Source organism: Artibeus jamaicensis, unplaced genomic scaffold (genome assembly GCF_021234435.1).
Source record: "Artibeus jamaicensis isolate MK-2021 breed Jamaican fruit bat unplaced genomic scaffold, CSHL_Jam_final contig_233, whole genome shotgun sequence".
NCBI classification, from domain to species: Eukaryota; Metazoa; Chordata; class Mammalia; order Chiroptera; family Phyllostomidae; genus Artibeus; species Artibeus jamaicensis.
In genome coordinates, this window is record NW_026521486.1 from 59,023,955 (window position 1) to 59,045,295 (window position 21,341).

The 21,341-nt window shown below is 37.4% G+C and overlaps 1 protein-coding gene across 4 annotated transcripts in view; it reads left to right on the forward strand.

Annotated features, from left to right (window-relative positions):
- USP15 (ubiquitin specific peptidase 15) overlaps positions 1–21,341 on the forward strand; it is a 121,506-nt gene that overhangs the window by 19,552 nt on the left and 80,613 nt on the right. For all 4 annotated transcript variants that reach the window (XR_005081808.2, XM_053661564.1, XM_037140294.2 and 1 more), the window contains exons 2-3: positions 4,914–5,041; positions 14,248–14,378. Coding sequence is in view for 3 of the 4 variants with exons in the window: in XM_053661564.1 (XP_053517539.1) it covers positions 4,914–5,041; positions 14,248–14,378 (259 nt within the window). In the remaining variant the exon portion in view is untranslated. The remainder of the gene's footprint in view (positions 1–4,913; positions 5,042–14,247; positions 14,379–21,341) is intronic.

The window sequence follows — 21,341 nt, forward strand, 5'->3', positions numbered from 1 at the left end:
CCAAAGATTACAAGTACTGTTGATGATGTATAAATTCAGGTCTCTGTTCACTCATTTGCCATCTTGGTGAGCTATTAATTCTATTCTAGGCTTTTATTAGTTTTAATTGAAGAATTGGGCCCTGGCTCTTTTGGAGCATTGTCCCATACACCAACAGGTTGTGGGTTCAATCCCTAGTCAGGGCATGTCTGGGAGGCAACTGATCAATGTTTCTCTCTCTTCTCGTCTTCTCTTCCTCCTTCCTCTCTCTTTCTCTCTTCCCCTTTTCTCCTCTCTCTCCCTCTTTCCCTGCTTCCTTCCCTGCTTCCCTCCCCCTCATCACCTTACTATCCCTCCTCAGCCCCCCCCTTTCTTTCTCTCTCAAATCAATAAACATATCCTTGGATGAGGATTAAAAGAAATAAAGAATTGGGATTGTGGCAGATTCATGGATTAGGAGTAGTGTTTTTATAGGACAGCACATCTATGTATTAATGTCTCGAAATAAAAGTTTGTATTTGTCTACTTATTGTTGTCTTTCATGAGTAAATATAAGAAATCTAAACATTATTTCTGTAATAGATGCTCCTATATTTTCTACTTCCCTCATATTTCCATGCCACAAAATTTCACAAGTAAGATATAGGTGGCCTGTAATATAAGTGCAATGCCCCTTTGCAATCAAAGGTAGTATTAAAAGCAGCTAAATATTCATCAGATGGAAGAGTTTGATAGTGGGATCATGTTACAGCATCAGATGAATACTGCCCAGTGTAAATATCCACTATAACTGTGAAGAATTATTAAATACTTTGGGAGATGAAAGTCTCATTGTTTAGAAACACCCTTTAAATAAATAAAAATAGAATTTTGATAGTATACCACTAATAATTTTTAAAGTAAGTTTTATAAGTGACATTTTTAATTATAATATTGTTAATCTATAAATTCAACACAATTCCAATCAAAATCTTAAACTTTTATTGTGTGTGCGTGTTTGTGTGGAACTTGATACACTGTTTCTAAAATTCCTGTGTAAGAGCAAATGGATGAAGATAGTTAAGACAATTTGCAACACAACAAGCAGGGGGAGCTTGCCCTAAAAAATATCAGGGTTAAAGTAATTGAGACAATGAAATCAGAACACTGATAGAAAAGAAGATGAATGAAATAGGGGAAAATATACTTAGTATGATATTTATTTGCAAAGAAAGCAAATGAAATGTCTAAATAGTTTAAATTGCAGTGGAGAAAATAAAACATTTTTGGTGGGTGAAATACAACTTAGTAAAATTTTCTTCATTATCAGTTTAACTTATATGTTAAATTGATATGTATGTTATATATCCAAAAATAGTTTGGACTAGCAATACTTTGGACTAAAATAGTTTGGACCAAACTATTTTATTTGAGAAACAGGGTTTTCTTATGACTTAGTCTCTCAATTTTTTTCCCTCAAAAATCTCAGATTTTACAATTTGAGGGCTTTCTGTTCCATAACCATAATAGTGGGTTTGGAGTACTCAGGCATAGAAATTCTGCCATGTCCACTTTTAGGGAATTAAACAGTTAATGAATATTCTGTAAGAACTTGGGGTTTTTGTTAGGTTGATGTATTTGCCTCAGAGACTTTCAGACATAATTATAGCATTATTCCTATAGTGCTGTATGTAGTCAGCAAAGGAACATCACAATGTTGATCTAAAACCTTGGTTACCTGTGTTATTAATACGTATGAGCTATACACATCTTATTAAACTTTACTTTTGATTTTGTGGTTAAACATGGTTCAATATGGGGAAATATTTCTGAAAAGAATTAAAATAATTATGAACTAGTAACAAAGTAGTAGTATTTCATAGTAGGTAATAGTGTATTTGGAATAAATGAAATTTATTAAGGTTTTTTTTTAATTTATTTATTTTTATTGATTATGCCATTACATTTGCTCTATTCCCCCCTCCCTTCCCCTCCACCCTGCATACCCCTCCCCCACCATTTCCCCCTTTAGTTCATGTCCATGTGTCTTAAGTTCTTTAGATTCTGTATTTCCCCTACTATTCTTACCCTCCCCCCTATGTATTTTCTACCTACTGTCTATGCTACTTATTTTCTGTACCTTCTCCCCCCTTCCCCTCCTCCCACTCCCCTGTTGCTAACCCTCCATGAGATCTTCATTTCTATGGTTCTGCTCCTGATCTAGCTATCCTCTTAGTTTGCTTTTGTTTTAGGTGTGGTTCTTAATAACTGTGAGTTTGCTGTCCTTTCACTGTTCATCTTTTTTATCTTCTTTTTCTTAGGTAAGTCCCTTTAACATTTCATATAATAAGGGCTTGGTGATGATGAACTCCTTGAATTTGGTCTTATCTGAGAAGCACTTTATCTGTCCTTCCATTCTAAATGAAAGTTTTGCTGGGTAGAGCAATCTTGGTTGTAGATCTTTGGTTTTCATGACTTGGAATACCTCTTTCCAGCCCCTTCTTGCCTGTAAGGTCTCTTTTGAGAAATCAGCTGACAGTCTGATGGGAACTCCTTTGTAGGTGACTGTCCCCTCAGCTCTTGCTGCTTCTAGGATTCTCTCCTTCATTTTAATCTTGGCTAATGTAATTATGATGTGCCTTGGTGTGTTCCTTCTTGAGTCCAACTTCTTTGGGACTCTCTGAGCTTCCTGGATTTCTCGGAAGTCTATTTCCTTTGCCATCTTGGGGAAATTCTCCTTTATTATTTGTTCAAATAATTTTTCAACTGGTGGTTGTGCCTTTCCCCCTTCTGGTACCCCTATAATTCGGATGTTGGAACGTTTAAAGATGTCCTGGAGGTTCCTAAGCTTCTCCTCATTTTTCTGAATTCTTATTTCTTCATTCCTTTCTGTTTGATCATTTTTTTCTTCCTTCTGCTCCTCTCCCTTGATTTGAGTCCCAATTTTCTTTCCATTACTATTGGTATCTTTTGTATCCCCATTCATTTCAATTAATTTAGCTTCCATATGTTTCTCTAATTTGTGACTAAAGTCAACCAGTTCTGTAAGGATCCTTATAACCAGTGTTTTGAACTGTGCATCTGAAAGACTGGCTATTTCTTCATCACTTAGGTCTATCGGTTCTGGGGCTCTGAGTTGTCCTAGAGCCATTTTTGGTCTATTCGTGCTGTTAAGTGAGCGGAGCGAAGCCTTAGTTGTTTACCAGGACAGGGGCGACCCAGGTCGCTGGTTTGTGACGCTGTGTGTGTGGGGGCGGGGTCAGAGAGGGAGCAATGGCGTTCCTCTCCGCTAGCCCAGCGCATCCAGTCACTCATACGCCTCGGGCTTGTTTATCCGATCCTAATTGTGCGAGCCTGCTGCACCGCGCGGTTTTCCCTTCTCACTGGTTTCTCCGCACGTAAATGCGCGTGACCGACCGACCCTCCGCACCTCTTCCCTGTGCGCTCCGGCAGCCAGCTCGCTGGCGATCAGCGCCCTCGGTTGCCTGCGCGCACCGCGCACCGCCCCGGGAATTTTTTCTTGCTAACCTGCTCCGCTGCTGGCCTCGCTCCTCGTACCGGTCCAGCCGAGTATCTAGTTGTCCTTTGGACTCTGTATTGTCGATTTTCCGTGTGGCTTGGTTGTGACTGCTGTTAAAAATAGTTGTTCTTAGATTTGGTTGTGCACAGAGGCGAGGTGGATCCTCCATCTACGTCTCCATCTTGGCAGAAGTCCCCATTAAGGTTTTTTTTTAAGATTTTATATCTATTTTTAGTGAGAGGGGAAAGGAGGGAGAAATTGGGAAAGAAACATTGATGTGCAGGAGAAACATCAGTCGGTTGCCTCTTGCATACCCCTAAGTGGGGACCTTGTCTGCAACCTGGGTATATGCCCTGACTGGGAATCAAGCCAAGCAACCTTTTGATCCACAGGCCAGTGCTCAGTCTACTGAGCCACACCACAGGGCTAAAGTTCTTTTTTTTTTTTTTAAGATTTTATTTATTTATCTTTTAGAGGGGAAGGGAAGGAGAGAGGGAGAGAAATATCAATGTATGGTTGTCTTTCGTGCATCCCCTGCTGGGAACTGGCCTACAGGGAACCAGCCTGCAACGTAGGCGTGTGCCCTGACTGGGAATCGAACCGCGAATGTCTGGTTCGCAGGCCCACGCTCAATCCACTGAGCTATACCAGCCAGGCTAAAAAATTCTTTACATTTATGACTTTTTAAATGTTCTCTGTGCTAAAGAACCATTGTTTTACTTTTTCTGTCACTGGTCATCTGATGAAAAACTAAACCTAGGTATTTGAAAATAATATGAATATTGTTTCATTAATGCTTAAAATGCTTGGCGTAAACACTTTTGAAATCAATCAAAAATGTTTGTCCTAGTAGATTTACTACTGTAGGAGAAACAGTTGGATATAGTATTATTGCTATTAACATTTTTTGGTAAGGAAGCTAATTATTTTTAAAGTTATTTTTTAAAAACTTTGATGGTACTTATTATAATCACTCTTGTAAACCTTTAATAATTGCTTTTACCCCACAAAAGATACAGTAAAATATAAATGAATATACTGTATTTGTAACTTATTTGCAAAGGAACCATTTTTCTTATTTATATTTTATCACATTGCATTTTAAAATTTGTTTTGATTTTATATTATTATCTTTGGAATTTTTGTTCAGTTTGCAGATGAATGAAGAACTGTCTTATTTTAATGAAGAACTGTTACTTGCATATTTAAAAGTACTAATAAGTAATTTTTTTAAATGTGTATGTTACTACCTGTCTTCTAGTAGCAGATATTTATAGAAATAATAATTTATACAAGTGAAAATATTTTCCTTTCAGATATTGAAATTATTCTCTTAGAAGTAGTCACATACTTTAATATAAAATGAAATATCAGAAATAGCTTCTGTGCTGTTCTATTGTTTCTCATTTTCCTTTACTGATTTTTGTTTTTTTAGGTACCTGGTTGATAGTCGCTGGTTCAAACAGTGGAAAAAATATGTTGGCTTTGACAGTTGGGACAAATACCAGATGGGAGATCAAAATGTATATCCTGGACCCATTGATAACTCTGGACTTCTCAAAGGTATTACTGATTCTTTCAGTGAAGTTGTAATGTGTTCATTTGGATGTTATAGTCAATGTATATGATACAGAAAATGTTGATATAGATAAATCAATAAATTAGAAATTTCTTTGTATTTTAGATTTGGCCCAGTGAACTCAGATTATTCTTTCAAAATTAGTTGGTATGGTAACAAATTTTGTCATTTATGATGAAGTAAAGGTTTATTATTTAAACCTTCAAGTGGAGAATGTAAATTAGAAGTCACTGTCTTATTTAGGGGGAATGTTGTGTTGTACATTGTTTTTTCTGATGGACACAACATTTTTTATTTATGTTAGGGAGCACTGGGTATGTATTCTCGGATCTTTGCATTAATAAAGTCCAATGGAAAATGTGGGCAAACAATGTGAACAAATGACCAACTGAGAAGTTTTCAAAAAGCATATGCAAAGATACTAGACCTCATTAGTTATTAAATACAGATGAAAAGCACAATGAAGTACCACTATACATGTATTAAAATGATTAAAATTTAAAAGACTGACCCATCCCAAGTGTTAAGGATGTGGAGCAAGTGGAACTTTCATACATTGTTTCTGGGAATGAAATACGCTGGCAGCTTCCTAAAACACTGAACATATTACCATAGGAGCCAGCCATTCCACTCCTAGGCATTCACCCAAGAAAAATAGAAGCACGTATCCGTATGAAAACTTGTACACAAATGTTCATAGCAGTGCTATTTGTAATAGAGAAAATTGGAAACAACCCAAAAATGCCCATCAAGAAACAAATGGATGAACAGATTATAGTATATCTATATAATGAAATCCTACTCACCAATTAAAAGGAACTATTGATACATAAAAACATCAGTGGACCTCAAGATGGTGATTCAGCATAAATGAATCCACACAAAGCAGTACATATTATTTTTATCTAAGACTATAGAAACTGCAGTTTTGCCTGTAGTAACAGCAGGCAAAATTTTCGTATAAAATTCTAAAACATGCAAAATAATCTATAGTTGTAAAACACAGATAAGTGGTTTTCTGGCAATAGGATGTTAGACCTGGATGGACAGAAAGGAGAGATTAAAAAGGCCACAAGGATGTCTCTGCAGTTGATGGATATGTTCATAATTTGGGGGGTAGTGATGGTTTCATACTGGTGTCAATATGTCAAAACTTATCAAGCTGTATTTTAAATATGTGCAGTTTATTTGTATATCTGTAAACACAAAAGTAACAAATATCAGCCATTCTGTATTTAGTTTATGGGTGTTTTCCCCTCTTAAAATAAGTTATTTTGTCCACTGATTACAAATAACTATTTAGATTCTGGTGTATAATAAAATCACTTACTCAAATTCTTATTGTGGAAAGAACATAGAAGTCTTAATTTTACACTTCATTTTATTTTTTGAGGCTTTTAAAAATGTATCTTATTGATTTACAAATAACTATTTAGATTCTGGTGTATAATAAAATCACTTACTCAAATTCTTATTGTGGAAAAAACATAGAAGTCTTAATTTTAAACTTCATTTTATTTTTTGAGGCTTTTAAAAATGTATCTTATTGATTTTTCTATTACAGTTGTCTCATTTCCCCTCCTTCATTCCTCTCCACCCTCCACACCTTCTCCCACCCATATCCACCCTCTTTAGTTCCTGCCCATGTGTCCTAAGTTCTTTAGCTCTTATATTTCCAATATTATTCTTGCCCTCCTGCTGTCTTTTCTACCTACCATCTATGCTACTTATTCTCTGTACTTTCCCCTCTTTCTCCTCCTCCCACTCCCCTGTTGCTAACCCTCCATGTTATCTCCATTTCTGTGGTTCTATTCCAGTTCTAGTAGTTTGTTTTTGTTTTAGGTGTGCTTGTTAATAATTGTGAGGTTGCTGTCATTTTACTATACATGTTTTTTATCTTCTTTTTCTTAACTAAGTCCCTTTAACATTTCATATAATAAGGAGTTAGTGATGATGAGCTCCTTTAACTTGACCTTATCTGAAAAGCACTTTATCTACCCTTCCATTCTAAATGAAAGCTTTGCTGGATAGAGTAATCTTGGATGTAGGTCCTTGCCTTTTATGACTTGGAATACTTCTTTCCAGCCCCTTCTTGCCTGCAAGGTCTCTTTTGAGAAATCAGCTGACAGTCTGATGGGAACTCCTTTGTAGGTAACTGCCCCCTTTCCTCTTGCTGCTTCTAGGATTCTCTCCTTCATTTTAATCTTGGGTAATATAATTATGATATGCCTTGGTATGTTTCTCCTTGGGTTCAACTTCTTTTTGAGTCTCTGAGCTTCCTGGACTTCCTGGAAGACTATTTCCTTTGCCAGATGGGGGAAGTTCTCCATTATTTGTTCAAATAACTTTTCCACTTGTTGCTCTTCCTCTTCCCCTTCTGGTACCCCTATGATTTGGATGTCGGAACATTTAAAGATGTCCTGGAGGTTCCTAAGCATCTCCTCATTTTTTTGAATTATCGTTTCTTCATTCTTTTTTTTATATCTGCTTTTTTAAATTTTTTAAAATTTTATTGATTATGCCATTACATTTGTTCTGTTCCCCCCCGTTCCCCTCCACCCCCCTCCCCCACCATTCCCCCCCTTTAGTTCATGAACACGTGTCTCAAGTTCTTTAGATTCTATATTTCCCATACTATTCTTACCCTCCCCCCATTTTCTATCTACTGTCCATACTACTTATTTTCTGTACCTTCTCCCCCCTTCTCCTTCTCCCACTCCCCTGTTGCTGACCCTCCATGTGATCTTCATTTCTATGGTTCTGCTCCTGATCTAGCTGTTCTTTTAGTTTGCTTTTGTTTTAGATGTGGTTCTTAATAACTGTGAGTTTGCTGTCCTTTCACTGTTCATCTTTTTTATCTTCTTTTTCTTTGTTAAGTCCCTTTAACATTTCATATAATAAGGGCTTGGTGATGATGAACTCCTTGAATTTGGTCTTATCTGAGAAGCACTTTATCTGTCCTTCCATTCTAAATTAAAGCTTTGCTGGATAGAGCAATCTTGGTTGTAGGTCTTTGGTTTTCATGACTTGGAATACTTCTTTCCAGCCCCTTCTTGCCTGTAAGGTCTCTTTTGAGAAATCCGCTGACAGTCTGATGGGAACTCCTTTGTAGGTGACAGTCCCCTTATCTCTTGCTGCTTCTAGGATTCTCTCCTTCATTTTAATCTTGGCTAATGTAATTATGATGTGCCTTGGTGTGTTCCTTCTTGGGTCCAGCTTCTCTTCTATTTGGTTGTTTCTTTCTTCCTTCTGGTCCACTCCATTGATTTGAGTCCCAGTTTCCTTCCCATCACTATTGGTTCCCTGTGCATTTCCCTTCATTTCACTTAGTGTAGCCTTCATTTGTTCATCTAATTTGTGACCAAATTCAACCAATTCTGTGAGCATCCTGACCGCCAGTGTTTTGAACTGTGCATCTTATAGGTTAGCTATCTCTTGGTCGCTTAATTGTATTATTTCTGGAGCTTTGATCTGTTCTTCCATTTGGGCCTTTTTTTTTTTTTTTGTCTTGTCATGCCTGTTTATTTATGAGGGGCGGAGCCTTAGGAGTTCACCAGGGCAGGGCAACCCAGTTGGTGGGTTGAGACACTGTATGTCGGGGCAGGGTCTAAGAGGGAACAGTGGCACTTGCTCCTCTCTCTGTTGGACCTCAGTCCCTTCCGCCTCTTCCCCCAAGCAAATTGGGCCCTTATGGTACTGGTTCCCGGGTGTATGGGCTTGTGTGAGTTCTAGGACCCTGTGGGTCTCTCCAGCAAACTCTCCTGTGAAGCTGGGTGTCTCTCCCTGGGCCTCAACCCCTACAGGTATTTTTCAGTCAGTGTTTTGAGGCTTTATTTCCCGGCAGTAGGACCCTGGGTTGCATGGTCTGTCTCACTCCCCAGTTATCTGCTCACGAATGTGGGACTGCTGCCTGGTCAGCGAGCTGCCTTGCGCATGGTGCCCCTCTTCTCAATCGCTGTCTTTCTGGGTCTGCCTGTTGCCACCCCACACCCAGAGTCTGCCAGGAGCTGCCTGGGCACCCAGGGTCTGCCCAGCGCCATCTTGCACACCCAGGGTGCCTTGCACACTCTGTATCATGGCTTCCTGTGCCACAACCCCTCTCTGCTCAGCTGCGCAATTCCACCCCACCTACTAGTCTGGATGAATGTATCTATTTCAGCTCCTTGGCTGTCCAACTTCCATATAGTTCAATTATTTGTCAGTTCTGGTTGTTATTTTGTTTCTAAATTTTTGTTGTCCTTATTTTGGTTATGCATGGAGGCACAGTGAGTCTATCTACGCCTCCATCTTGGCCGGAAGTCCTGAGGCATTTTGTTATAGTGAAAAAAAATTATCAAAACAGGCACATAGACCAATGGAATAGAACAGGATAGAGCCCAGAAATAAACCCAAGTCTCTATGGTCAATTAATATTTGACAAAGGGGGCAGCAACATAAAATGGAATAAAAATAGCCTCTCCAACAAATGGTGTTGGGAGAACTAGACAGCCACGTGCCAAAAAATGAAACTTGAGCACCAACTTACACCATACACAAAAATAAATTCAAGGGGGATAAAAGACTTAAATATCAGCCAAGACACCATTAAAGTCCTAGAGGAAAGCATAGGCAAGAAAATCTGATACTTCATGCAGCAACATTTTTACTAATATTTTTACTAAAATACATAAATTTTTCCTTTATGTCCCTAGAGCAAGGGACATAAAGGAAAGAAAAAACAAATGGGATCTCATCAAAATAAAATGCTTCTGCACGGCCAGCAAAAACAGTATTAAAATAAAAAGAGAACCAACTGTATGGGAAAATATATTTGCCAATGATACCTCAGACAAGGGGTTAATCTCCAAAATATACAAGGAACTTACACGACTCCACTCAAAGAAGACCAGCAACTCAGTTAAAAAGAGGGCAAAGGACTTGAACAGACACTTCTCCAAGGAAGACATACAAAGGATCTAGAGTCACATGAAAAGATGCTCAATATCGCTATCAGAGAGATGCAAATTAAAACCACATTGAGATACCACTTTACACCAGTCAGAATGGCCATGATAAACAAAGCAACAAACAACAAGTGTTGGAGAGGTTGTGGCGAAAAGGGGACCCTAATTCACTGTTGGTGGGATTGCAGACTGGTACAACCATTATAGAAAACAGTATGGAATTTTTTCAGAAAACTAAAAGTAGATCTGCCTTTTGACACAGCAATTCCACTGCTAGGATTATATGATAAGAACCCTGAAACACCAATCCAAAAGAACCTATGCACCCCAATGCTCATAGCAGCACAATTTACAATAGCCAAGTGCTGGAAGCAACCTAGTTGCCCATCAGTAAATGAATGGGCAACTCAAATGTACCAGAAACTATGGTACATTTACACAGTGGAATTCTATGCAGCAGAAAGAAAGAAGGAGCTTCTACCCTTTGCAACAGCATGGTTGGAACTGGAAAGCATTATGCTGAGTGAAATAAGCCAGGTGGTGAAAGACAAATACTATATGATCTCACCTTTAACAGGACCTTAAACGACAAAACAAACAAGCAAGCGAAATATAACCAAAGACACCAAAATAGAGAACAGGCTGACAGTGACCAGAGGGGGAGAGGGGAGGGAATTTCAGGTGAAAAGGGGAAGAAGGGTTTACAGAAACAAGTATAAAGGACACATGGACAAAAACTAAGGGGGGAGGAAATGGGAGGGAGGTGGGGAGCACTGGGGGTTGGGCTGGGATGGGATTAAAAGACAGAAAACTGTACTTGAAGAACAATTAGAAGAAAAAGAAAAAGAAAATGGATGTTAGAGTAAAACAATTTGTGTTTCAATTTAAACATAATTTTCCGTTTAATTTTTTGTGTAACCTTGGGCAAGTTAATCAGTACATGAATCTGTTTACTAATAAAAGTGGAGATATTTACTTCATAGTAGTATTTTAAAAATCAATTGAGATAATGCTTTATTTTCTGTAATAACATATTTTTCTGTACCTGCAATTTTCTGTATGTATAATCTTGGGCAAATTATTCAATTTCCCTGAATATATTTTTCTAATCTAAAATGGAGATACCTATTTTATAGGATTGTTCTGAGGATTGACTGGGATAACATGGTTATCTGTTGTATCATGTCTCATAGTACATTTATCCATACAGGGGTTTAGAATATTTAAGTTTCTTCCACCTTCAGAACATCCTACGAATATGTTGCAAATTATGTTTTCATCCAGAATTTAAAAATTACAACTAAGATTTTTAAAAACTGAGCTTAAAAATATTATTAAATATATTTTTATTGGTTATTCTATTACATTTGTCCCATTTTCTCCCCTTTATTCCCCTCTGCCCTGCACACCCCTTCCCACCCACAATCCTCCCCTTTAGTTCATGTCCATGGATCATACATATAAGTTCTTTGGCTTCTACATTTCCTTTCTATTTTCTAACTACCATTTATGCTACTTATTCTCTGTTCTCCCCCCCCCAATTCCCTGTTAATAACCCTTCATGTCATCTCCATTTCTGTGAGAATCTGTTCCTGTTCTAGCTGTTTGCTTAGTTTTTGTTTTTGTTTTAGGTCCAGTTTTTAACTGAGTTTGTTGTCATTTTACTGTTCATATTTTTTATCTTATTTTTCTTGAATAAATCCCTTTACCATTTCATATAATAAGGGCTTAGTGATGGTGAACTCCTTTAACTTGACCTTATCTGAGAAGCACTTTATCTGCCCTTCCACTCCAAGTGAAAGCTTTGCTGGATAGATTAATCTTGGCTGTAGATCCTTGCCTACCATGACTTGGAATACTTCTTTTCAGCCCCTTCTTGCCTGTAAGCTCTCTTTTGAGAAATCGGCTTACAACCTGATGGGAACTGCTTTGTAGATAACTATCTCCTTTCTCTCGCTGTTTTTAAGATTCTCTCCTTATCCTTAATCTTGGGTAATGTCATTATAATGTGCCTTGGTGTGTTCCTCCTAGGACCCAGCTACTTTGGGACTCTCTGAGCTTCCTGCACTTCCTGGAAGTCTTTCCTATGCCAGATTGGGGAAATTCTCTTTTATTATTTGTTCAAATAAGTTTTTCACTCATGGCTGTTCCTCTTCCCCTTCTGGTACCCCTATAATTCAGATGTTGGAACATTTAAAGATGTCCTGGAGGTTCCTAAGCCTTTCCTCATTTTTTTGAATTCTTGTTTCTTCATTCTTTTCTGGTCGAATGTTTCTTTCTTCCTTCTGGTACTCACTGTTGATTTGAGTCCCAGTTTCCTTCCCATCACTGTTGGTTCCCTGTACATTTTTTCTTTATTTCACCTAGCTTAGACTTCATTTGTTCATCTAATTTGCAACCAAATTCAACCAATTCTGTGAGCAACCTGATTACCAGTATTTTGAACTATGCATCTGATAGGTTGGCTATCTCATCATTGCTTAGTTGTGTTTGTTTTGGAACTTTGATCTGTTTTTTCATTTGAGCCATTTTTTTTTTGGTCTCGGCATGTCTGTTACATATAAGGGGCAGAGCCTTAGGTGTTTACCAGGATGAGGCAACCCATGTGGCTGAGCTGTGACACTGTATATGGGGAAGGGATCTGAGAGGAAACAGTGGTGCTCTCTGCTGGATTTCAGTCACTTCACCTGCTACCCACAATCAAATTGGGCCCTTCAGGTGCTGATTCCTGGGTGGGTGGGTTTGTGTACATCCTGAGACTCTGTGGGTCTCTCCAACAAACTCTTCTGTGAGGCTGGGAGTTTCTTCTGCTACCTCAATTTCCATCGATATTTTCAGTCAGAGGTTTGAGACTTTATTTCCCCGTCTAGAACCCTTGGTTGTGTGGTCTGCCTTGCTCTCCAGTTGTTCCTCTCGGTTTATCTGCACTCAAATGTGGGACCACCACTTCATAATCTTCCACCTCACTGGGTCCTCCAGCCACCACCTTGCAGTGAGTCCTCCCTGCCTGGATGCCCATCTCTGCCCCTCATACGAGTCTGGATGAATGTTTCTTCTCTAACTCCTTGGTTGTTGGACTTCCATACAGTTAGATTTTCTGTCAGTTCTGGTTGTTTTTTGTTTTTAAATCGTTGTTGTTCTTCCTTTGGTCCACTGTGGAAGAGGCACAGTGTCTTTCTCTACGCATCCATCTTGGCCAGAAGTCCCATGAGCTTAAAATTTAATGCTTCATTTGCATCCATTGTTGAAGTGCATATAATAAAATTCAGAGATTTCCCATTTCTGCTATAGATGAAACAAACCTATTTTCTCAAAGTATAGCATGAGTCTGTGACCACAGATTAATCATGGATAGAATAAATAACTTTCTCTTAATTCTTTCAGCATTTTTCTTCCTTATTTTATATTTTTATGTCTAATAAGTATAGTATGGTCTTATTATTGAAATACTACCAAAAATAATTTGTTTTACCATGTTGGATAATTTAAGACTGTCTCAGAATGAGAAAACCTCTTTTGTGTTTTATGTAACTTAATAAGCTACTTCTGTGTATGTACTTTTGAAATTGAAGTAAACAAATAGATTATAATAAGTGAATTTTAGATTATGACTGTGATATAGTATAATTCAAGATCTCTTTCCTGGCCTGTATTAAAATTTTTAGTTTAAACAGCATTTTGAAAGTGGATCATAGAATTAGAACCACATCTGAAAAACTACTTCCACTTTAGCTCTGTGGACAAGTCTAGATTATGGGCCTTCTGGAATAATACGTTGGTTCACAAGATGTCCTTTTGTGATTTCCATCATGGTTTCCAGCTCCATATGCTTTGGAGTCAGTATGATAGGACATTGACTTGTTTTGAGCTTTCTTCATCTGCTAATGCTGGAATGACCACTCTTACCATGTCAGGGTTCTCTGATACTTAAAATATTTGGGAAACACTCTTTTTCAAGGTTTCTTGCGTAACAGTTACACTTTATTATATTTTTAAGAGCCTAATACAAGAAAAATTGTTTTTAAATTCTTTCGCTTGACTAATGCTAACCTCTGTAATTTTTTAAAGCAACAGTTTATTTTGGAATATATAGAGTTAGATATGAATCTTTTCAGTGCTTTCTTCAAAATTTATTTAAATATTTAAATTAGTATTTATGATTTAAGTAATTTGTGACGTATATAACCAGAGTATTTGGATGTACCATTGTTTCTTTTCATATATTGAATTTGTTTTTTCTTCTGTAGATGGTGATGCCCAGTCACTTAAGGAGCATCTTATTGATGAATTGGATTACATACTATTGCCAACTGAGGGCTGGAATAAACTTGTCAGCTGGTACACATTGATGGAAGGTCAGGAACCAATAGCAAGAAAGGTACATATTAAAAACAACTGATTAAAATGTGTTTAATAATTCACATTTGATTGTTAATTCAATGAATTTTGAAGCATTGCCAATTATATTTGAGATAAAGATTATCAAAATGTTACCGTACACTGTGTAATAGCTAACATATATAGAGGGATTACTATTTACCATCCACTATTATAAGCATATAAAAGTAGTCCCTCCTTATTCACGATTTTACTTCATGTGGTTTCAGTTATCTGCAGTCAGTCAAGATCCAAAAATATTAAAGGGGCCCTGGCTGGTGTGGCACAGTGTATTGAGCACTGGCCTTTGGTCTAAATGGTTGCCGGTTCAATTCCCAGTCAGGGCACATGCCTGGGTTGCAGGCCAGGTCCCCAGTGAGAGTGTGTGAGAGGCAACCACACATTGATTTCTCTCTCCCTCTCTTTCTCCCTCCCTTCCACTCTATCTAAAAACAAATAAACAAAATCTTTGAAAAATATTAAATGGAAGAATTTCAGAATTAAACAATTCATAAGTTTTAAGTTGCATACCATTCTACATAGCATGTTGAAATCTTACATTATCTCACTCCATTCTGCCTGGGATGTGAATCATCCCTTTGTACAGCATCACCATGCTATATTTGCTGCCTACCTGTTACTCACTTAGTAGCCTTTTCAGTCATTCTATTGGTTAAGAGAGAGAGAGACCACATTCACATGTCTATTTCAGTGTATTGTTCTGTGTTGTATTTTATAGTGGTTATTGTTAATCTCTTATTGTGCCTAGTTTATAAATAAACTTTATCATAGGCATGTACATATGTATAGGAAAAAACCGTACTGTGTATCAGTTCAGTACTATTAGTGGTTTTAGGCATCCATGGGGGGGGTCCTGGAATGTTTCCCCCTTTGATAATAGGGGACCGCTGTATGCATTATTAATTAGAGTAATTCTCACAGAAAATCCTATGTGGTTAGTATTATTATCTCCATTTTATAGATGAGGAAAGTAGATTCAGGGCCTTTAAGAAAGTCATATAAGTTTATAAATTAAGGCAGCCTAATTTCTTAACCACTGTTCAGCACTACTTTTTAAAATATATATATAAATTGATTTTATGAAGGGGGAGAAAGTGAGCAACATTGATGTAAGATAGAAACATTGATTGATTGCTTCTCATACTTACTTGTTCCTACCAAGGATCAAACCAGCAACCTAGGTACGCACCCTAACCTGGAGTCTAACCCCCAACCTTTTGGTATATAGGACAAGGTTCCAACCAACTGAGCCATAGTGGCCAGGGCAGCACTGCTTTTTTGATTAAACAATTAGCAAATAAGAAACTAAAACTTGAAGAAGAATATTGCAGCATAATTTTTTTAAACTTGAAAATACATATATCTTTGTCATTCTGTATTTTAAAGCTTTACAATTATAGTCTAGAAGATTTTAAAAGGAATGATTTTCTTTACTTTTTGGAGCTAAAAAGTCATTTATGAAAGTGAGGGTATTGCAATAGTAAAAGAATACCAAATGTTTAAAGTAGATCTGCCAGCATTACACAAGTGTTTGATAATGTATTTGGGTGAGGAGGGGAGTGAAGAGAAAAGTTGGAGGGAGAACCAGAATCTCTGAACATAGTTATTTGGGTTTTTTCCCCCTACATGGAAACAATAAAAAAGATGAATTATGTAACATATAGGTATAAACTTCTGGTAGACCAAAAATTGCTATAGTAACTATTTGTATTTGTACATCTATGCTTTAGGTTAGGATCAAATGTTGTTTTATAAGTAGAATATGCCTTTGATTTAGTTTACTTTCTTAATTTTATTCAGCCTTGTAGTCATTTCAAAATTAGGATTCCTCTCTTTTAGGAGTGCTAGCCTTATATGTATAGAAAGGTCTATAGTTTTATCTATATTGCTGGAAAACTGAGTGTTTGAACATCTGAAGGATAAACTAATTAGCTATAAAACTGTCTAGAAGAACTTCACTACTGGGGTAAAGGAAAATCTGTGTCTGAAGTATCTTCTTCAGATGTTTTAAACTGCATTACTTTTAACCTGAATGATACATTTTTTTCTAAATAAATGTAGCATACTATAGTACAAATCATTATTATTAATGGTAACTAAGTCAACCACAACTTCATTGGCATTATGTTTTCAAACGGGTTTTATTAGCATTTCTTGAGGTCTGTGTCTGATAAGCAAAGTTAAGCAAAAAAAAGAAAAAGAATCATGAAAGCTTCACACAGGTAGAAAGAAAAGTATCTGACAAGTCTGCTAGGAGATCATACATTTATTTTTTTTTAAGTAGGTGAAATTTACTCAACCTGTTAAGTAATTTTCAAACTTTAGTGTGCGTAAAATTAGCTGGAGTTTTTATTAAAATGTGTCTTCCTCCAAAATTAAACCAATAATTCTGGGAATTTCCGTTTGCAGTATGCCCCGCATGACTGTGATGCTAGTGGAACTAGTTAAAGAATAGACTGGCTTTCAGACTGGGTCCAAAGCCCAACTTTGACTTTTACTAGTCTCTACTTAGAATCTAGGGTTGGTAATACCCCTTGCTGTTATGTAGAAACAAGTTAATCATCATCTTGGGCTTCAAGTGATCTCTAAAATGTTTCATTTCCAATGTCATACAGTCAATTAAAAAAACAGACAAATGAGCAGGAAATAAAATGAAATTAAAATTCAAGAAAAACTGTAGACAACAGAAACAGACCCATAAGATTCCAGATAATGGAGTTATCAGACAGAGACTTTAAAATGCTGTGTATATTGCACTCAAAAATATAAAAGAGTTGAAAAGAAGGACAGAACTGTTAGGAACCATATATAATTCTGAAACTGAATGGTGTGAAAAAATTAAGAATTAAAGACAACATTTAGGTAGAATACTAAATTAAACAGAACCAAAGACAGAATTTGTAAATTAAATGATAATACCAGTGTAAAATATACAGACTAAACCTTAGACTAAAGAATAGAAAATATTTTAAAAGACAAAGGCACGGGGAATACAGTGAATAAGTTTAACATACATATAAGTGAACTCTTAGAAAGAGAGTAAAGAATAGGGTAGAAATAGTCCTGAAAGTAATGATAGCTGAGAATTTTTCCAAACAAATGAAAGTTATCATGCTAAGGACTTAAATTCTGTGAATTCCAAGCTGAAAAAATATAAATAAAACCACAGCCAGTAAATATAAACATAGCCATAGCCAGCAAAGGTAAATAAGATATTTCTGTCAGGAAGGTGGCTGGATTGCAAGAAGTGGAGAGATTGACCAAAAAAGAAAGAAAAGTGAAAAAACTCATGGACATGGACAATGGTGTGGTGATTGCTGGGAGGAGGGGAAGAGGTGGAGGAGGGGAGGGGCAGATTAAAGGTGATGGACAGGAGACTTACTTGACTTGGAGTGATGAACACACAGTACAGTGTACAGATGACATGTTGCAGGATTGTGCACCTGAAACCTATATAATCTTATTAACCAGTGTCACCCAATAAATTTAATGAGGAGAAAAAGAATTTCTGTAGTAGTCAGCAAAAAGATATATTGAGCCCTGCCTGGTGTAGCTTAGTGGATTGAGCACGGGCCTGCGAACCAGAGTATAGCAGTTCGATTCCCAGTCAGGGCACATGCCTGGGTTGCAGGCCAGGTCCTCAGTAGGGGACGCACAAGAGGCAACCATACATTGATATTTCTCTCTCTCTCTCTCTCTCCCCCCTCCCCCTCTCTCCCTCTCTCCTTCCCTTCCCCTCTAAAGATAAATAAATAAAATCTTTAAAAAAAGATATATTGAATATTACCTTCAAAGTAAGGATATGGCAAAGAAATGATTTCTCAAGAGAGATGAAAGCAGAAAATTTTCAACACACTGAGAAAAAAATAACTGGTAACCTAGAATTCTATGACTAAAGAAAAGATCCTTTAGAAAAAGCCATTTTTAAATAGACAAATTGATAGAATTTGTTACCAGGAGACCTGAATTAAGGAAATACAAAACAAGTCTACAGAATGGAAGGAAAACTACTTTATATGGAAGTTTGGAGACACAGGAAGAATGTAGACTGATAAAAGTAAATATTGTGAACAAATCTTAAGGCAGCCTTTTTAAAATAGTAATTTCTTTATGCTGAGTGAGATAGGCCAGGTGTTGAAAGACAAATACCATATGATCTCACCTTTAACAGGAAGCTAAACAACAAAACGAACAAGCAAGCAGAATAAAAACAAAGACACTGCCCTGGCTGTTGTAGCTCAGTGGATTGAGCGCGGGCCTGCGAGCCAGACAATCACGGTTCGATTCCCAGTCAGGGCACATACCTGGGTTGCAAGCTGGTTTCCTTCAGGCCAATTCCAAGCAGGGGATGCACAAAAGGCAACCATACATTGATGTTTCTCTCCCTCTCTCTCCTTCCCTTCCCCTCTAAAGATAAATAAATAAAATCTTAAAAAAACAAAAAAAACAAAGACACTGAAATAGAGAACAAGTGGACAGTGACCAGAGGGGAGAGGGAAGGAAATTTAAGGGGGAAGGAGGGAGGGATTTGGGGGAACAAATGAGAGGGACACACCCTCCTTCAGTAGGAGGGCTAGCGGGTGGGGGAGGGGGAGGGAGGAGCACGGGACAGGGGGGTGGGCTTGGATGGGAGAAATAGACAAAAAACTGTACTTGAAAAATAACTAAATAAAAAATGAAAAAAAAAGAAAAGAAAATAGTAATTTCTTACAGGGATGAAAATATATATAAAGTTTAAGTACATAACCTTAGCATATAAGCTAATGTAGAAGTTTCCAATATGACCCCTAGTGATCTTCGCCTCCTGTCTTCCTCATATCCACATCCCTTGGGTAGTTCCCTTTAACACTGTACCAAGGTCTTGGTATCATATTGGTCTGTGTAGCCAGTAACATGTAGCAGGATGTTATGGCATATCACTGTCAGGAGTAGATTTGTAGAATGAAGGGGATAAAAAGAAACAGACTTCTAGTTATAAAAAAGTCATGGGGATATAGTAGTATATAGTATGGTAACTGTAGTTTAAAATACTGTATTTCTTATTTGAAAGTTCTTGAGAGAGTAGATCTTCAAAGTTCTCATCACAAGAAAAAATTCTGTAACTGCATGGTGACAGATGTTAACTAGAATTACTGTGATGATCACTTTGCAGTATATACAAATATCAAATCTATGTTGTACACTTGAAACTAACAATATTTTATGTCAATTATACCTTATTTAAAAAGAAAAGATTATAAAAGATACCTCGGCTTACAACCTCATGCTCTCTCTCATTTCTCAATATGGAAAATTCATCTGCATACTCAGCCTGTGGAGGGCCTCATATGGTAAGGAAATGAAATCACTGGACAAGAAGGCAACAGAGGCCTACCAACAATCATGAATGACCTTGGAAGTGAGTCCTCCTATCTAATTCGAGCTTCCAAATAATTGAAGCCGCAGCCCACACACAGCTTGACAATAATCTCATGAGAAACCCGAAGCCAGAACAACCCAACTAAACTGCTCCAGATTCTTGACCTTAAAAACTATGTGACATGTATGCTTTGTGAAGCTACTAAGTTTGGGGATAATTTATATTATGCAGAATAGATAGGTAATACAGATTTTGGTAAGTAGAAGTAGTGTGCTGCCTATATAACTTGGAGTGTGGTGGTTTTGGAACTGGGCAGTGGATAAAAGCCATTAGAACTTACAAGGGTATTAATGAAAGCCTAAAGAACCTTGAATTAATCGGTAATAGAATTTCAGAATTGGAGGAAGGTGCCCATGAAGACTTAAAAGAAAGTGAGACAAGTCTTATTAAAACCTAGAAGAAAGTGGTCTCTGTTATAAGGTGGCAGAAAGTTTAGCCACATGATAATTGTAGTAAATTGAAAGGTAAAAAAATATATCTAATGAATTGAACAGTTTGCCAAAATGTTGGAAGTACTGCCTGGTTTCCTCTTCTACTGCTATACTCAGATGTCAGGAAAGAGAGAGAAGCTAAAGAAAGGACTGTAAATAAAAAGGAACAAAGACTTCCTAGTTTTGAAGATTTCTAGCCTCTCCAGAAGACAGACTAGACTGCTAAAACTAAGAAGTTCTCTGAGCAAAGATCAAACTCAAGTCACTTTCAGGAAAGTATGGTCTAAAGTTGAAGCATTATAAAACTCATTGTTAACACCTCAGAAAAGTCAGCCCTGGCTGGTGTGGCTCAGTGGATTTAGTGCTGGCCTGCAAATGAAAGGGTCACGGATTCGATTTCCAGTCAGGGCACATGCCTGGGCTGCAGGCCAGGTCCCCAGTGGGTGTGCGCGAGAGAGAAACATTGATGTTTCTCTTCCTTTGTTCTCCCTCCCTTACCCTCTCTCTAAAAACAAATTAATAAAATCTTAGAAAAACAAGACTCGGAAAAGTTGGTGATGGTGCCTCACAACTCTATTCAAACAAAAGACCTTTCCCCTTTATCTAGTGAAGTTGAAAAGATGCTAAACTTCACTAGCTAAAAGGGAAGTGCAAATGAAAACCATAGTGTGGAACTGGCTGGAATGGCTCAGTGAATTGAGCATCAGCCTGCTAACCAAAAGGTGGCTGGTTTGATTCCTGGCCAGGGTACATGCCTAGGTTGTGGACCATGTCCCTGGTTGGGGGTGTGCTAGAGGCAACCGATTGATGTATCTCTAACACATGGCTGTTTTTCTCCCTCTCTTTCCCCCTTCCTTCCCTGCTCTCTAAAAGTAAGTAAATAAAAATTTTTTAAAAGGTGTGATATTATCTCACACCTGTTAGAATGGCTATTATCAATAAGACAAGAAATAACAAGAGTTAAGGAGAATATAGAGAAAAAGGGATCCTCACACACTGCTGGTGGGAATATAAACTGATATAGCCACTATGGAAACAGTATGAAGATTCCTCAAACTATTAACAATAGAATTACCAAATGACCCAGCAATTC